General features: G+C 39.1%; 2 protein-coding genes across 2 annotated transcripts in view; both read right to left on the reverse strand.

The window, feature by feature from the left end:
- nxn (nucleoredoxin) overlaps positions 1–10228 on the reverse strand; it is a 51490-nt gene extending 41262 nt beyond the window's left edge. The window contains exon 1 of the mRNA XM_079679379.1: positions 9719–10228. Coding sequence (XP_079535505.1) covers positions 9719–10027 — 309 coding nt within the window. The 5' untranslated portion in view covers positions 10028–10228. The remainder of the gene's footprint in view (positions 1–9718) is intronic.
- Positions 10229–11243: 1015 nt separating this feature from the next.
- On the reverse strand, positions 11244–13486 carry txndc17 (thioredoxin domain containing 17). Its single transcript, XM_079679380.1, has 4 exons — positions 13220–13486; positions 12953–13034; positions 11938–12013; positions 11244–11749 (listed from the first exon to the last, which is right to left on the reverse strand). Exons 1-4 carry the CDS (start codon positions 13362–13364, stop codon positions 11681–11683), a joined length of 372 nt encoding a protein of 123 aa, XP_079535506.1. The 5' UTR covers positions 13365–13486; the 3' UTR covers positions 11244–11680.
- Between the last annotated feature and the right edge of the window lie 34 nt (positions 13487–13520).

The raw sequence follows: 13520 nt of genomic DNA on the forward strand, positions 1-13520 counted from the left end.
AACTGCCAAAAACTGGGACAAAGTGCTATTTTTGGAATTTAATATTGTTCAACTTCAGGCTCTCTGTTGCTCTCGGTTGCTCAGTGAACAGAGTTGTATATTGAAAATACTATCAATGTATACTATCAATACTTGGTTAAAGGAAAAGTTCACAATTTGGTAAATCGATTGACCACTATAGTCTGATACTTAACACATCATAGCTTTATAACATCCATATCTTATTTCTTGATTATGTTAAGGCTCTTCAGGGATCTTCAGCTTAATGCAGTGTACCATGATCTGGAAAATCATTGCCTCTAAAATCGATCCACAATATTAAAATCCCATGATATGATTACAGTGGCAGACGGTAAATAAGACACACTGCCCGCAAAGTCCATCAGAGCACAGTGAAGCCATTTCTATATCCACTTACTCCTTTAGCCTAAGGAGGGGACCACCATTTCTTTTTTTCCTCCGTCTTTATACACACACACAACTACTGTCCCTTCACTTAAAGGTGACCTATCATGCAAAATGCACTTTTGTACGTCTTGTATACATGAATATGTGTCCCCGGTGTTCCAGGGAACTCACCAAGTGTCAGAAAACACAACCCTCTCTATTTTCCTCCATGCCCAAATCTCTTAAAAAGGGGGCTGCAACGGATCTGATACAGACTGATCCAGATTTGAACACTTATATGACGTCACAGAAGTGGCGCTATGGCTATTGGGCCAACTCCACCAATCAGGAGGAGACAGCCACGGACATTGCCGTTGGAAAGCGCTGGAGACGCTGTAGTACATATGCCAGGCCTGTAGATGGGGCTGTTCTCACAGAATCAGCCCGTGCAAAGACAGTGTTAAATTGAGCGAAATGAGGAATGGCTAAAATGCATGACCTGTTTGGTATTTTGAAAAATAAAAAGTATAAATATGCCTTATATAGGTATGGTCCTACATTATATTATTCAAATATAGCATGATCGGTCCACTTTAAATCACAGCACAGCAGGTAATGTGTTTCAATGGCTTAAAAAAAATGTTCTCCGACATATCCCCACATCCCTATCAAGAACCCTTTCAACACGGCCCACCGTGTTACTATAATGTTTTCACACACTTTAATTTAGTCCAACTGTTTAAGTTTGGTCAGGTTTGCATTCTGATTACATTCAGAGGCTTGATGCTTTTCACCATGTATCTGTTACGATATTTAAACTTGTATCTACTATTTTCAGCCAACTATTTATACAAGTATTTATTGATTATTTTCAGCCAACTATTTAAGAGTTAATTTTCTGTTACTATTCTTACTCTTATCCAATTCTTTCATCACACCAATTCGTAATACAAACTGGACATACATTTTACTCAAATATACAAATACGGTATTTGGATACGTCTTTTATTTTTAGTTAGTTGAGCTTTTCCTCCTTTCCATAATTGCAGGGTTACCCCCAGGGTTATTGGTTGTCATCACCAATGTAAACACTTTACGTTGAATCAATACACAATAGAAAAACAGAAGACCTGTGACAAAATATGATAGCTTTTGCTATTTGTCTGCATGATTGTTGTAAGATAAAAATCCCTTCACCACATGCAATAGCTAAACTGGAGGCAAGGCACGAGGCTGGTGCCAGCGTGCCGTGCTTCATGCTGAGACAGTGGGTCTCTTTGTACGCAGAGCTTCTTTTCAGACAGGAGCCGAAGCTGCAGGAGCACTTACACTTGAATGAAAACACCATGGTGAGGTGGGGGTTTACAGCTGGCAGATACACAACAGTGCTTCCATCCTGGGGTGGGGGTGATGGTCACAGAGAGGGGTTATCGTCCAAGGGGAAAACTTGTCACCCCAGAAATGGTCATACTATGAATACATTTACATCGAATAAACACTGCCACCCACTGATGGAGCAGATATCCTGAAGGAGATAGGTATCCTCAAGTGTCAAAGATAAAGATTACATTTAGCAGTGAGTGTAGACAGTCCCTAGCATGCATCCATCATTGTGTCTTCTCATTTAGCTTAAGAAATATGATCAGTGGTGCTGATGAGGGGGAAACACAGGCGATAACAAAGGGCTAACATTCAATATAGGCGAGATAACAAAAGGAAGACGAGACAGCTCTGGATGGCATGATGCCCCTGGGGCGACTATGCTGTTATTATGTTGGAAGGGGCTGATGAGCTGCGGTGTGGGGCAATTAGAGACCGGAGGATTGAGTGGGGGAGGGCCCAGGGCAGGCACAACAACCCGTCCACGAAGTGTTCTCAGCTCAACAAAAACGAGGAAGGAACCTCCTGAATACGGCAGCAGTAGTATAAAAACAACATTTAAAAAAAAAAAGGAGACAGATAGCAGATGATGGTGTGTATATATGATTTGAAATACAACTACCATCTGCTTATTTCAATGGAAAGAACATTAGTATTAGCATTCCTGTCACCAGTAGCATCCACAATTCATATGAAGTTTTCAATTCATAAGCTGCCCTGGTTTGGACTTTGTGACCATTGGGGGCTCAATTGGGGTACTGTTCGCAAGAGATGATCATCTGTTGTTCTCATCGAGTGTTTCTGCAGACACTGCGGTGAACACATTAGCCCCATGTCTATTATCTTTAACGTCACTCCTCTTCGGAAAGTCCGGACTGAAAACCACACAGAGTCCAGGAGCAGTCCAGCTGGAGAACACGGGGACAAAGGAGGAAAAGTCCATCCCAGGGTATCGTTTCAGAGGTTTGTGGACCGCGGACAGAGGTCGAAGCCTTACAGCTATTGTGTGTCGTCTTACAACGTGTAGATAACGGAAGCAAAAACAGATTTAGTTACACCAGGGAATGGGTTTTACAAGGCACACAGCGCGACTGTTCCCTAAACTTTCACTTGGGTAACTTAAGCCTCCGAACTTCACCTCCGATTTGATCTCTATTGTCACCACTCATAATATTACAGATCTCGCAGTATAGGGGACACAATGGGCAGTAACACAAGATAGGTGGTGTGAGATGCAACAGTTGGCATAGCCAAGTATCCCGAGTCCTCACAAACACACACTGTTTCCATGCCCTCTGGCCCTGAACGACTTCAGTGGAGCAGGTGTGTGCCCACATTCTTTACATAAGCTCTTGTCAAACATGGCGCACAGCAACGAGGCCTCACAGCTGCAGGACAATGGAGTCCCATTAAACTACAGTGCTGCAGCCAGGCATGCACACTCTGAGCCTGAAGCAAGGTAACAGTGACTGCAAGGTCAGCAAACCAAAACTTAAAAGTATGTGTAACACAAAACCCAAAGGAATTTATAAATGGTGTGGTATAACAAAAAGCCAAGATACGTTTACAGTTGCATTGACATTTTAATATGTTGTCCTTGGTTCATTCGTAGGACACAACTGATATAATGTTGAGGAAGTGATCCAAGTTCACAACCAGTGTTTTAGCAGTTGAGCTGAAATACATTTGAAAATATCCTATAAGCTATTAAAACAAACACACAACCTGAAGTGCAAAATGCAGAGATTCATATCCTGATTTACTAGATGCCTGATAAATGTCGGAGGGATTTCCTGTACTCCCCCCCCCCCCCATGTAATAACATGTAATTTAAACAAAATGACTATATACAGTGGGGCAAAAAAGTATTTAGTCAGCCACCAATTGTGCAAGTTCTCCCACTTAAAAAGATGAGAGGCCTGTAATTTTCCTCCTAGGTATACCTCAACTATGAGAGATAAAATGAGAAAAAAAAAATCCAGAGAATCACATTGTCTGATTTTTAAAGAATTTATTTGCAAATTATGGTGGAAAATAAGTATTTGGTCAGCTACAAACAAACAATATTTCTTGCTCTCACAGACCTGTAACTTCTTCTTTAAGAGTCTCCTCTGTCCTCCACTTGTTAACTGTTATTAATTAATGGCACCTGTTTGAACTTGTTATCAGTATAAAAGACACCTGTCCACAACCTCAAACAGTCACACTCCAAACTCCACTATGGCCAAGACCAAAGAGCTATCAAAGGACACCAGAAACAAAATTGTAGACCTGCACCAGGCTGGGAAGACTGAATCTGCAATAGGTAAGCAGCTTGGTGTGAAGAAATCAACTGTGGGAGCAATTATTAGAAAATGGAAGACATACAAGACCACTGATAATCTCCCTCGATCTGGGGCTCCACGCAAGATCTCACCCCGTGGGGTCAAAATTATCACAAGAACGGTGAGCAAAAATCCCAGAACCACACAGGGGGGACCTAGTCAATGACCTGCAGAGAGCTGGAACCAAAGTAACAAAGGCTACCATCAGTAACACACTACGCCGCCAGGGACTCAAATCCTGCAGTGCCAGACGTGTCCCCCTGCTTAAGCCAGTACATGTCCAGGCCCGTCTGAAGTTTGCTACAGAGCATTTAGATGATCCAGAAGAGGATTGGGAGAATGTCATATGAAACCAAAATAGAACTTTTTGGTAAAAACTCAACTTGACGTGTTTGGAGGAGAAAGAATGCTGAGTTGCATCCAAAGAACACCATACCTACTGTGAAACATGGGGGTGGAAACATCATGCTTTGGGGCTGTTTTTTCTGCAAAGGGACCAGGACGACTGATCCGTGTAAAGGAAAGAATGAATGGGGCCATGTATCGTGAGATTTTGAGTGACAACCTCCTTCCATCAGCAAGGGCATTGAAGATGAAACGTGGCTGGGTCTTTCAGCATGACAATGATCCCAAACACACCGCCCGGGCAACGAAGGAGTGGCTTCGTAAGAAGCATTTCAAGGTCCTGGAGTGGCCTAGCCAGTCTCCAGATCTCAACCCCATAGAGAATCTTTGGAGGGAGTTGAAAGTCCGTGTTGCCCAGCGACAGCCCCAAAACATCACTGCTCTAGAAGAGATCTTCATGGAGGAATGGGCCAAAATACCAGCAACAGTGTGTGAAAACCTTGTGAAGACTTACAGAAAACGTTTGACCTCTGTCATTGCCAACAAAGGGTATATAACAAAGTATTGAGATGAACTTTAGTTATTGACCAAATACTTATTGTCCACCATAATTTGCAAATAAATTCTTTAAAAATCAGACAATGTGATTTTCTTGATTTTTGTTTTTCTCATTTTGTCTCTCATAGTTGAGGTATTCCTAGGATGAAAATGACAGGCCTCTCTCATCTTTTTAAGTGGGAGAACTTGCACAATTGGTGGCTGACTAAATACTTTTTTGCCCCACTGTAAATACTTGAATTATGCCAAAAACACAGAGCTTTCTTTGCCTTAATCTAAGGGAGGTCCTTAAGTATTGTTGACCTAAAGAAGTTTCCATGTACCACCACCAGATTGAAAATAGAGCCCCTGTGTCAAAGTTTAGTTTGGCAATTTGAAACTTATCAAGTTGTGTTAATGTAATTTATTTGTATAGAAAGAAAATCTTAATATTTGACTGTATTTAGTATGAAGTACAATTTCCGGAGTTTTGAGCAGTCATTATGTTCTTTAAAAGAAATTAAACATCATGAAACTATAGGATCAGTCCTCTTTCAGGGTTTCATGAATTAGTCATCTAATTTGCAAGGGTCAAATGCCTTGGAGTGCAGATTATCTTATTTTCCACTTAGTCTAAGCGCCAACTTCTTATTAGGCTATTTACTAAAGCCTCAGTACTTTGATGAGGGCTAGGAATTTGAAAGAGAGTGCAACTACTTCCAGTTCACTTAGTGTTGTATTAGACCACACTTGTTCTATTTTTTTCTTCCATTTACAGTACGTTGGCGTCCATTGTTGACTTAGTTTTATCCTCTACAAAACGTCCTTAGTTAACCTTCCTTAGGGGAAGTCCCAGTCAATCTGAGTCTCATGCATTCTGCTAATTTTTAGGATTCTCTTTTATTTGTTTTAGAATTAAGATTAGACATTCTGTTAAGGAGCAGTCAGACACATGGTGATCCTAAAGATCTCAGTTTGTTATCCTGATGATACCATCCACAAAGTTTGTTCCCATGAGCCGCAGAACAGATTTGCCGAAGAGTGAAACTGGTGACATACACATCCTCTCATAATCCTACAATTAACTTTAAAGCTCTCAATTACAGATGTTCCACATCACAGAAGCCTCAAAAATGTCACAGTCACTTGACGTTATTATCCTGCACTGCGCCTTAGAACACAACAAAGAGTAAAACATCTAACGATTCAAGCCCACAAAAACCAAATGCAACACTGACAGATCAAGAAGAGGGAATTGCCACCTGCGGATAAAACAGTTAGGGGCCCCTTTTCAAGTCATTTCTACTGTCACAGCCCAAAGAGCTATTATGGGCTGTAATGTGGTTCTCAGCAGATCAATGGCATATTCATGAAAGGTGTTTTTAGCCCCTCTCTGAAGCCCCTTCCACCCGGAGCCCCTTGCTATGAGCCAAGCAAGTGTGCGTTCTATCTCTAGGGGCCGACTAAAGCACAGCTTCTGACCAGGAGGACTTGAACAAGAAGCCTTTCTCTCACCACGATGTTCTCCTCCCCCCTCAGACTCCTTCAGACGAAGCTCTGGCAGCATCTCAGCTTGTTCTCTCTACCTTTGTCAAGTTCATTTTTTAACATCAAGTTGGCCAAGGCTTTAATTGATTTACATGGAACTCTGCTGCTCTCACTCCTGCTGCACAAGTCCATGTAGGGCAGTGCCAGCAGCCAGACAGCTGGCCGATCCTGGACAACAAGCAGACGACCACTCACTGGGATCGTGCTATTCGGGATTCCCCAAGACAAACACTAGTATGTATCCTCAAAGCAGTCCAAACACAATGTTATGACCTCTGGATCAGCCTGGGTTTAAGAGTGACGCCACCTTCAGAATGAAGAAAATCTGATAAGAAAGACCATGGACATTTTCCACTATTAAGAAGTCTTCAACAGACCCATGTGTGACCTTTATGGAATCAAAATATGTCAGTTAGACAGGCGCATGAAGAAATAACATAATTAAAACCCATTGGCACCAAGATGTAAATGTCTATTTGTTTTGATAACATAACCACCAGAGAACTACAGGACAGCTTTTTCCTTTTTTCAAGATCCCATTAAATAAATATTGGCCTCAATTTTAGGTTTAAGACTTCGCTTTCACTCTGTATTTAAATAAGGAATATTATCAGTTCAGGTGTAATAACAAACATATTCTGAAACAGGAAGGCCTCAATAACCCCAGAGTAAAAAAAAAAAAGGGAACAGCCTCTGGTGCATGCTATATAGCCCTGTCAGTACAGTGCAGAGAGAGGGGAGGAGGTACAGCCAGATATTCTCAGGTGGGCGGTGAGGCTCTAAAATACTCGTCAGAAGAGAAATTGCATCCTTTAGGGGACGAGTTCGGCTTGCACCAAGTCAAATAGAGAGGAGAGGTGAGAGGGGCACTTAATCTCTGCTGACCAACAACATCAACACGGCCCTGCACTGGGTCAACATCACCAAACCGCACACAGTAGATCCTCTTCAGTCACTGTAACATTCTCAATCAAACATGTACAACTCGCTTTAGAACCAGAAGAAATTACTTTATGATCCAATTATCCAACAGCTAATTTCACACCTGCTTTTTTGTAAGGTCTCAAACATTTAATAAAAACCCAAAATTGAAAATGTGTGATTTTGTCCTGAATTGAACACGTTGTGTTTCAAAAAGATGCATACTTTGAATCCAGACAGAATAAGCAATTATTTGGAGCTACAACTTAATTAATTTTATTATAATTACTTGATTGTTTTGTTTAACATATGTAGAAAATATATTTATTATCACTAATAGGAAAATAGTGAACAATAAATTGCCATATCGCAGACAACATATTTGGCATTGTTCCCATTAGAATAATACATAATTAAACTTACTAATAAATATCTAGTCAACCAAGATGATTAATAGAAAAAAAGCCTGAATTATGCATAATATTGTCTGCTAAAGATATTGTGTTACTGTACTTAAGCTGCTACTGAAACATGTATTTCCATTGCTGGGTTATATCGGTAAGAGAGAATAGGCCGAAAGGTTGGATGAAGCCCAAACTGAATAAAAACTGCAGGCCTCAGCAACCCACTGATACACAACCGGGTTGATTTATACTCATAAGGCTGAGACGACGGGTAGACCACAGAGAAAAGAGCATGCACAATGGTTATGTGGAGGCTACACATATTCTCCACAAGCAGTAAGGGGCGATGGATTTGCTCCGCCCCAGACAACAACAAGACAACCCCCCCTCCCCTGTTATCTCTGATTCTCATTCACGCCTGGACATTATGAGGTGTAACGTAAATCATCATTGGCAATCTAAAATAATTTACAAGACAATGATGCAGAGCTGGTCATGCCTCACCTACACAAAGAGCAGATAGGGTGGAAATGGCTAAACGTGGCAAGAATACAAATATGTGCATCTGTTCTGCAAAACACACACACTGTTAAAGACTAAATGTGGGCTACTAAACATTATAGGCCGCTATGTTTTCCTTAACCCATTTTGTATAAGATGACCAGGGTTAAAAACATTATTTAATATACTGTACAATATAATATAATATAATATGCTATCTTGTTTTTTTTTTTTTAAAGTGTTCCAAATCCTTTGTACCCATTTTTTGATCATTTCAAATGAACAGCAACATTTACTAGTAAAATCAATCCTTTTTTTAAATGAAAAATGGTAATAAATCCACAAAATGTTTATGGGTTATTTTGTGGTGCAGTTCAGGCTACGAGCCAAACAAACTGTCAATATTTGTCTTATATGTTAAAACTATAGATAGTAGATAACAAATTCAAATTATAAAAAGGAGACACTTATGCAATTTGATAATATAGTAGCATCCTAAACTGAGAAATCGATTTTCTTTGTCTATTTCCACTATTTTTGTAATACATTTTCAAAATAAGTATCACAGAAAAATGCATCCATGCTGACTCACCATTTTTACAAAAAGAAATACAAATACAAAAAGGTAGTTCATAATAAGTAGTTGACACCATCAGCAAAATGTTTAGATTAGATGATGGCAAAATAAAAAGGCCTTTACTGGGCAGGCTGCACAAGCAGCAACATGGATAATATGATGGATGCAAAAATAACAGTGCTCTGAGATCTTTAGTTTAAATATGATGTGCCAATACCCTTTCCTCTAACAGAAATGTTAAATCAGTGAAAAGACAAAGGGAAATTAAGTCTTTCTTTCTGTTTCCGCTCCTCATAACAACTTAGGAATGTCTGGTCTGCCACAATTAAATTATCTTGGTAAATTAAGTCAGGATACATGGAGAAAATGATGATTCATTTGCTAGCTGCAAGTCCTCTCAAATGTGTAAAACAATATTTATAAAATATATTGTCATAAAAGTGATATTTATTTCCCCATTGTACTCATTTAATTGTTTTGAACATGGCATTACGTTTTTTTTTTCAGTACAATGTGTTTGTGTTCAATAAGTATATTCATTTGCTCAACATATTGTAATATATTTAGGTAGCTTAAAGTCAGATTTAAGGGGATCTGATTGGAAAAATAAATGGTTGTGAAACAAATGGAAATCACCCAAAATTAGACCACACACACCTGTCAAAGACAAAAGAAGCAGACATGGCCTACAGGGTGTTTTCCACTGATTTCTAGCCCACTAAAACACTAGAACCTCTTGAGAGAGTAGGCACTGATTTAGCAGTGTTCCTCCTCATCACCAAAGCCCATCTTACCTTTTTGTGTCTGTCTTTGAAAGGTAAGGCGGGCCATGGCATCTCCTGCAAAAAGTCTTGCCAGTGTTTCTGATCCTGATCAGAGGAGATGAAGACGATTTCCAATTTGTCCTTGTGTTCACACGCCTTTTTGAACCTGGTGTAAAACTCGCACAGGCTGCCGTTGAACTGCTTGCACGGTGCGTTCAGGCTGCATCCGAAGAAGAGCCCGACCAGAGACAGCTTGGCGCCCAGAGACTGCACGTCCACTTCGGCTTTTTCGCTGTTGACGAGCCGCTCTCCGAATAGACTAACCAGGAACTCCGACATCGCGGCGTACGGTCCTCGAACACACAACGTTACCCTCGGCCGAAGCTAATGTACATGTACCCGCTATGTTCAGGCGACACCCGGCACTTCCTCCACCCCCGACGTGAGGTTGTAGGTGAGCTCCAGCTCCTGAGAGGCGTTGCGGTGTGTGCTTCACTGCGGCTCGTCCTCCGGAGTGAGCGCTGTGCAGGAATGCGCTCCGCTTAAATCGCCCTGACTGCAACAGCGGTTGCGATCTGTTTCCTCCCATAGCATAGGCTACACTTTCATGAAAATAATTGTAGCTTCACATATAATACTTTAATCACTTTTTTATGTGGATGTAGATTTGGTACGAGCAGAAAATGCATCTTATTATTTTAACGAATGAGTTTGCATGTTTTAAATAACCTAACACTTTTGGGATTTACTGATTAAAAGCAGCCGGAATGTAGGTTTCGACTCAAAATGACTTTATATGTTATTAAATGTATGCAATTTGTTGGTTTATCAAGCTTCATTAGACAACATTACATTAGATTGATTACATTTCAAAAATATAAGGCTGGGGCACTCCCTATTTCTAGGGATATGCTGCCATCTAGTTTTCATAAGAAGATACTACTTACCTGCAACACATGTTAAGGTAGAGCAAAGATGTGTGACACAACTTCACATATTTCTCAGGTGTATACGAGGAGAAAGATGACTGCCAAACAATAGTTAAAAGCAAATGTTTAAAAAAACAACTCTGTCAAAAATGTCCTGCCTCAAAATGAACACACAATTGTGAGATTAGCACATGAAGGTGTGGGCTTCACATGACAGCTAACACATAATAAATAAACAAAACAATTTAATGATCAAATTAAGTATGGCTCTAGCCTCAGTTTTAGAGTTTGTGCAGTAGTTTAGTGTTTAATATGTTATGTTTGCCTATGTTTTCAAGACGTTATGGTTTTGCAAATGTGCTTGCATAAATATGGTATTTTAATAAGACAATAGGATTTAGACAGACAGACAGATAGTGTGTCCAGGTAGGATTTTATGTAGGAGATAAAGACAGTAAGGCTGGGTTTCAATTTTGTAAATTTGCCGGCATCTTATGATGTTTTGCCCTTAAGACAATAAGATTTGTAAGCAGAAAGATATAGAGAGGAATCGATAGATGGCTGGTTAAATAAAATAAAGAATGCAAACATACTGTATAACATATTAGAAAATAACAATTTCCCTGTTATGAATGTTAAACTTCAAGTCATACTTTATTTGATACCTAATGCAAGGCCACACAAAATAATCACATATAAATGGTCACAGTACAGACAAAATATTTGTAATGATCAATAGTGCGATAAACATAATTTGTATTAATGTATCAAGCTACATTTTTAAATCAGGATTGAGTGATTGCACATAAAGCAGCATGAGAACCATAAGTACGAGTAACATGCATTACACATGTTTGTCTATGCAGATGTTACAGTATACAATTAATTGAGGAGATGAGCGTTAGGATGCTCATCATTTATTGGTTGGTTGTGAACTTACACAGTTGCTGATTAGCGTCACATGACAGGAAGGAGCTATACTTTGTGATGGTGCTGGAATTGAATGGTGTTAAAGTGAACTGTTCAACGTTGAGCAAATGATGCCTGGCAGGCACAGGATCCCTCAGTCCTCAGTGAACATCATCCTCACCAGGTCGGACTTGAAGCATTCATCTTCCACCAACTTCTGAGGCTGAAACAGGATGACAGGGCTTTTAACATTTCTGTATACCAGGAAGGTAAACTCCCTAGTCCATTAAAACTACAGTAACAGTAATAGATTACGCTTTTTAATATGCAACATTTTATAAGAAACTGATTGTTACCTGATCTATATCATCTAAATTAAAAGTTTTTTTCTGTAAAACTAATTATACTTACTGTGCCATATCGCAGCAGAGTCGGAACTCCACTCAACTTTAGTGTCTTCTTGAATTGATTAGTTGAATCCTTCCAACTGAAACATGAAAATAAATGATTAGCTGATACAATTCACCAGAGCCGCAAAAAAAAAAACCTTTTAGAGAGCAATCCATAACATCAGTTTTGAACAGAGGTGGTAAATAACTAAGTACATTTACTCAAGTACTGTATACCATTTTGAGAAACTTGTACTTTACTGAGTATTTCCGTTTTATGCTACTTTGTACTTCTACCCCACCACAATTCAGAGGTAAATCGTGTACTTTTACGCCACTATATTTATTTTGTACCTTTAGTTACTTTACAGATATAGATTAATGATGTGATATATAATCAACACTTAATAAGACTTTAGTTCCACCTGGAGTAAATCCACAAGCTACCCTGCAGTATAAAAAGTCATTAAAACTAGCTGCACCTTTACCAGCTTTGATAACACTTTAATGCATCAATAATAATAATCAAAACATATCATATATATTATTCTGAAATTGACCAATCTGCATAGTGAGTACTTTTGTTACTTGTATATTTTGATGCTAATACTTTTTTACTTTTACTTAAGTAACATTTTGGATGCAGGCCTTAGGAATGATTATTCCTAAACTCTGGTACTTCTACTGTTACACAAGTACAAGATCTGAGTACTTTTCCCACATCTGATTTTTGTAGCATTATGACAGAATATTGATCGCGAATAATACAAATATGATACAAACGTATGACTGTATGTGTGTAAATATCAAAATACCACCATATTTGAAAAGTTAACAAACATAAAAAACTAAAGTTTGTTATTGGTTGGTTGCTACATAAATAATATATAAATAATAAATAAAGTCATTATTTTTCATAATGATTCAAAATGATATTACATAAAATCAAACAAAACGTTATTTTGTTAGTTTATATGGGGTCTTATATTGTTTTGTGAAAGCACTGTTTGCCATAAAAAGCAGAATAAAATACTGACTAAGCCCTTTCTCCAACTTGACAGTAGATGAAGACAGAGCCTTCAGGAAGATGGGTCATCTCTCGTCTGACAACTGGCTCCGCTGAAATACAAGATCGTAAACTGTTAACAATTGACTGAATGGATATGTACCAAAGTGCAAGATAAATAAGAGCAAACATAGATTTAACAACTATTCCAGTAGAAGATGTGTTACAAACGAGTAGGTAACCATACAATGATGTGTTATTTATAGATATTTTACAGGTAGACGATATATAAAGTTACCTGTCACACAGTCTGGACACCAGCTCTTGCCTTGGGCGTCTTTATTACCAGAGAAATAAGCAAAAATATCCTTTCCTTTTCTCTCAGATATAGCTTGAGAGAATTCATCATAGCCACGCACAGTCACCTCTTCGTAGTGGGCCATCGTTTTGACTGACTTAGTGGGAAAATGCACTAAAATATAAGGCTATCAAGACCTAAGAAGTGTTATTTCAGAAATGATGCTCCTCTTCACACTGGACCTCGTAGAAATACTCAAAATGTGACAGTACCACTTCCGGTTGTGCAAAGGTTCTTAAAG

The sequence above is a fragment of the Notothenia rossii genome (assembly GCF_949606895.1).
Source record: "Notothenia rossii genome assembly, chromosome: 4".
In the NCBI taxonomy this organism is placed as follows: domain Eukaryota; kingdom Metazoa; phylum Chordata; class Actinopteri; order Perciformes; family Nototheniidae; genus Notothenia; species Notothenia rossii.

What these genes read in the sequence shown, in the direction of transcription:
- txndc17 (XM_079679380.1), bottom strand. Translation starts at nt 13,364, where the DNA reads ATGGCCCACTACGAAGAGGTGACTGTGCGTGGCTATGATGAATTCTCT. An exon ending in GTGTCCAGACTGTGTGACAG is followed by an intron (nt 13,035 to 13,219) that starts GTAACTTTATAT and finishes CTTGTATTTCAG; the next exon opens with CGGAGCCAGTTGTCAGACGA. An exon ending in CTCTGCTGCGATATGGCACA is followed by an intron (nt 11,750 to 11,937) that starts GTAAGTATAATT and finishes ATCCTGTTTCAG; the next exon opens with CCTCAGAAGTTGGTGGAAGA.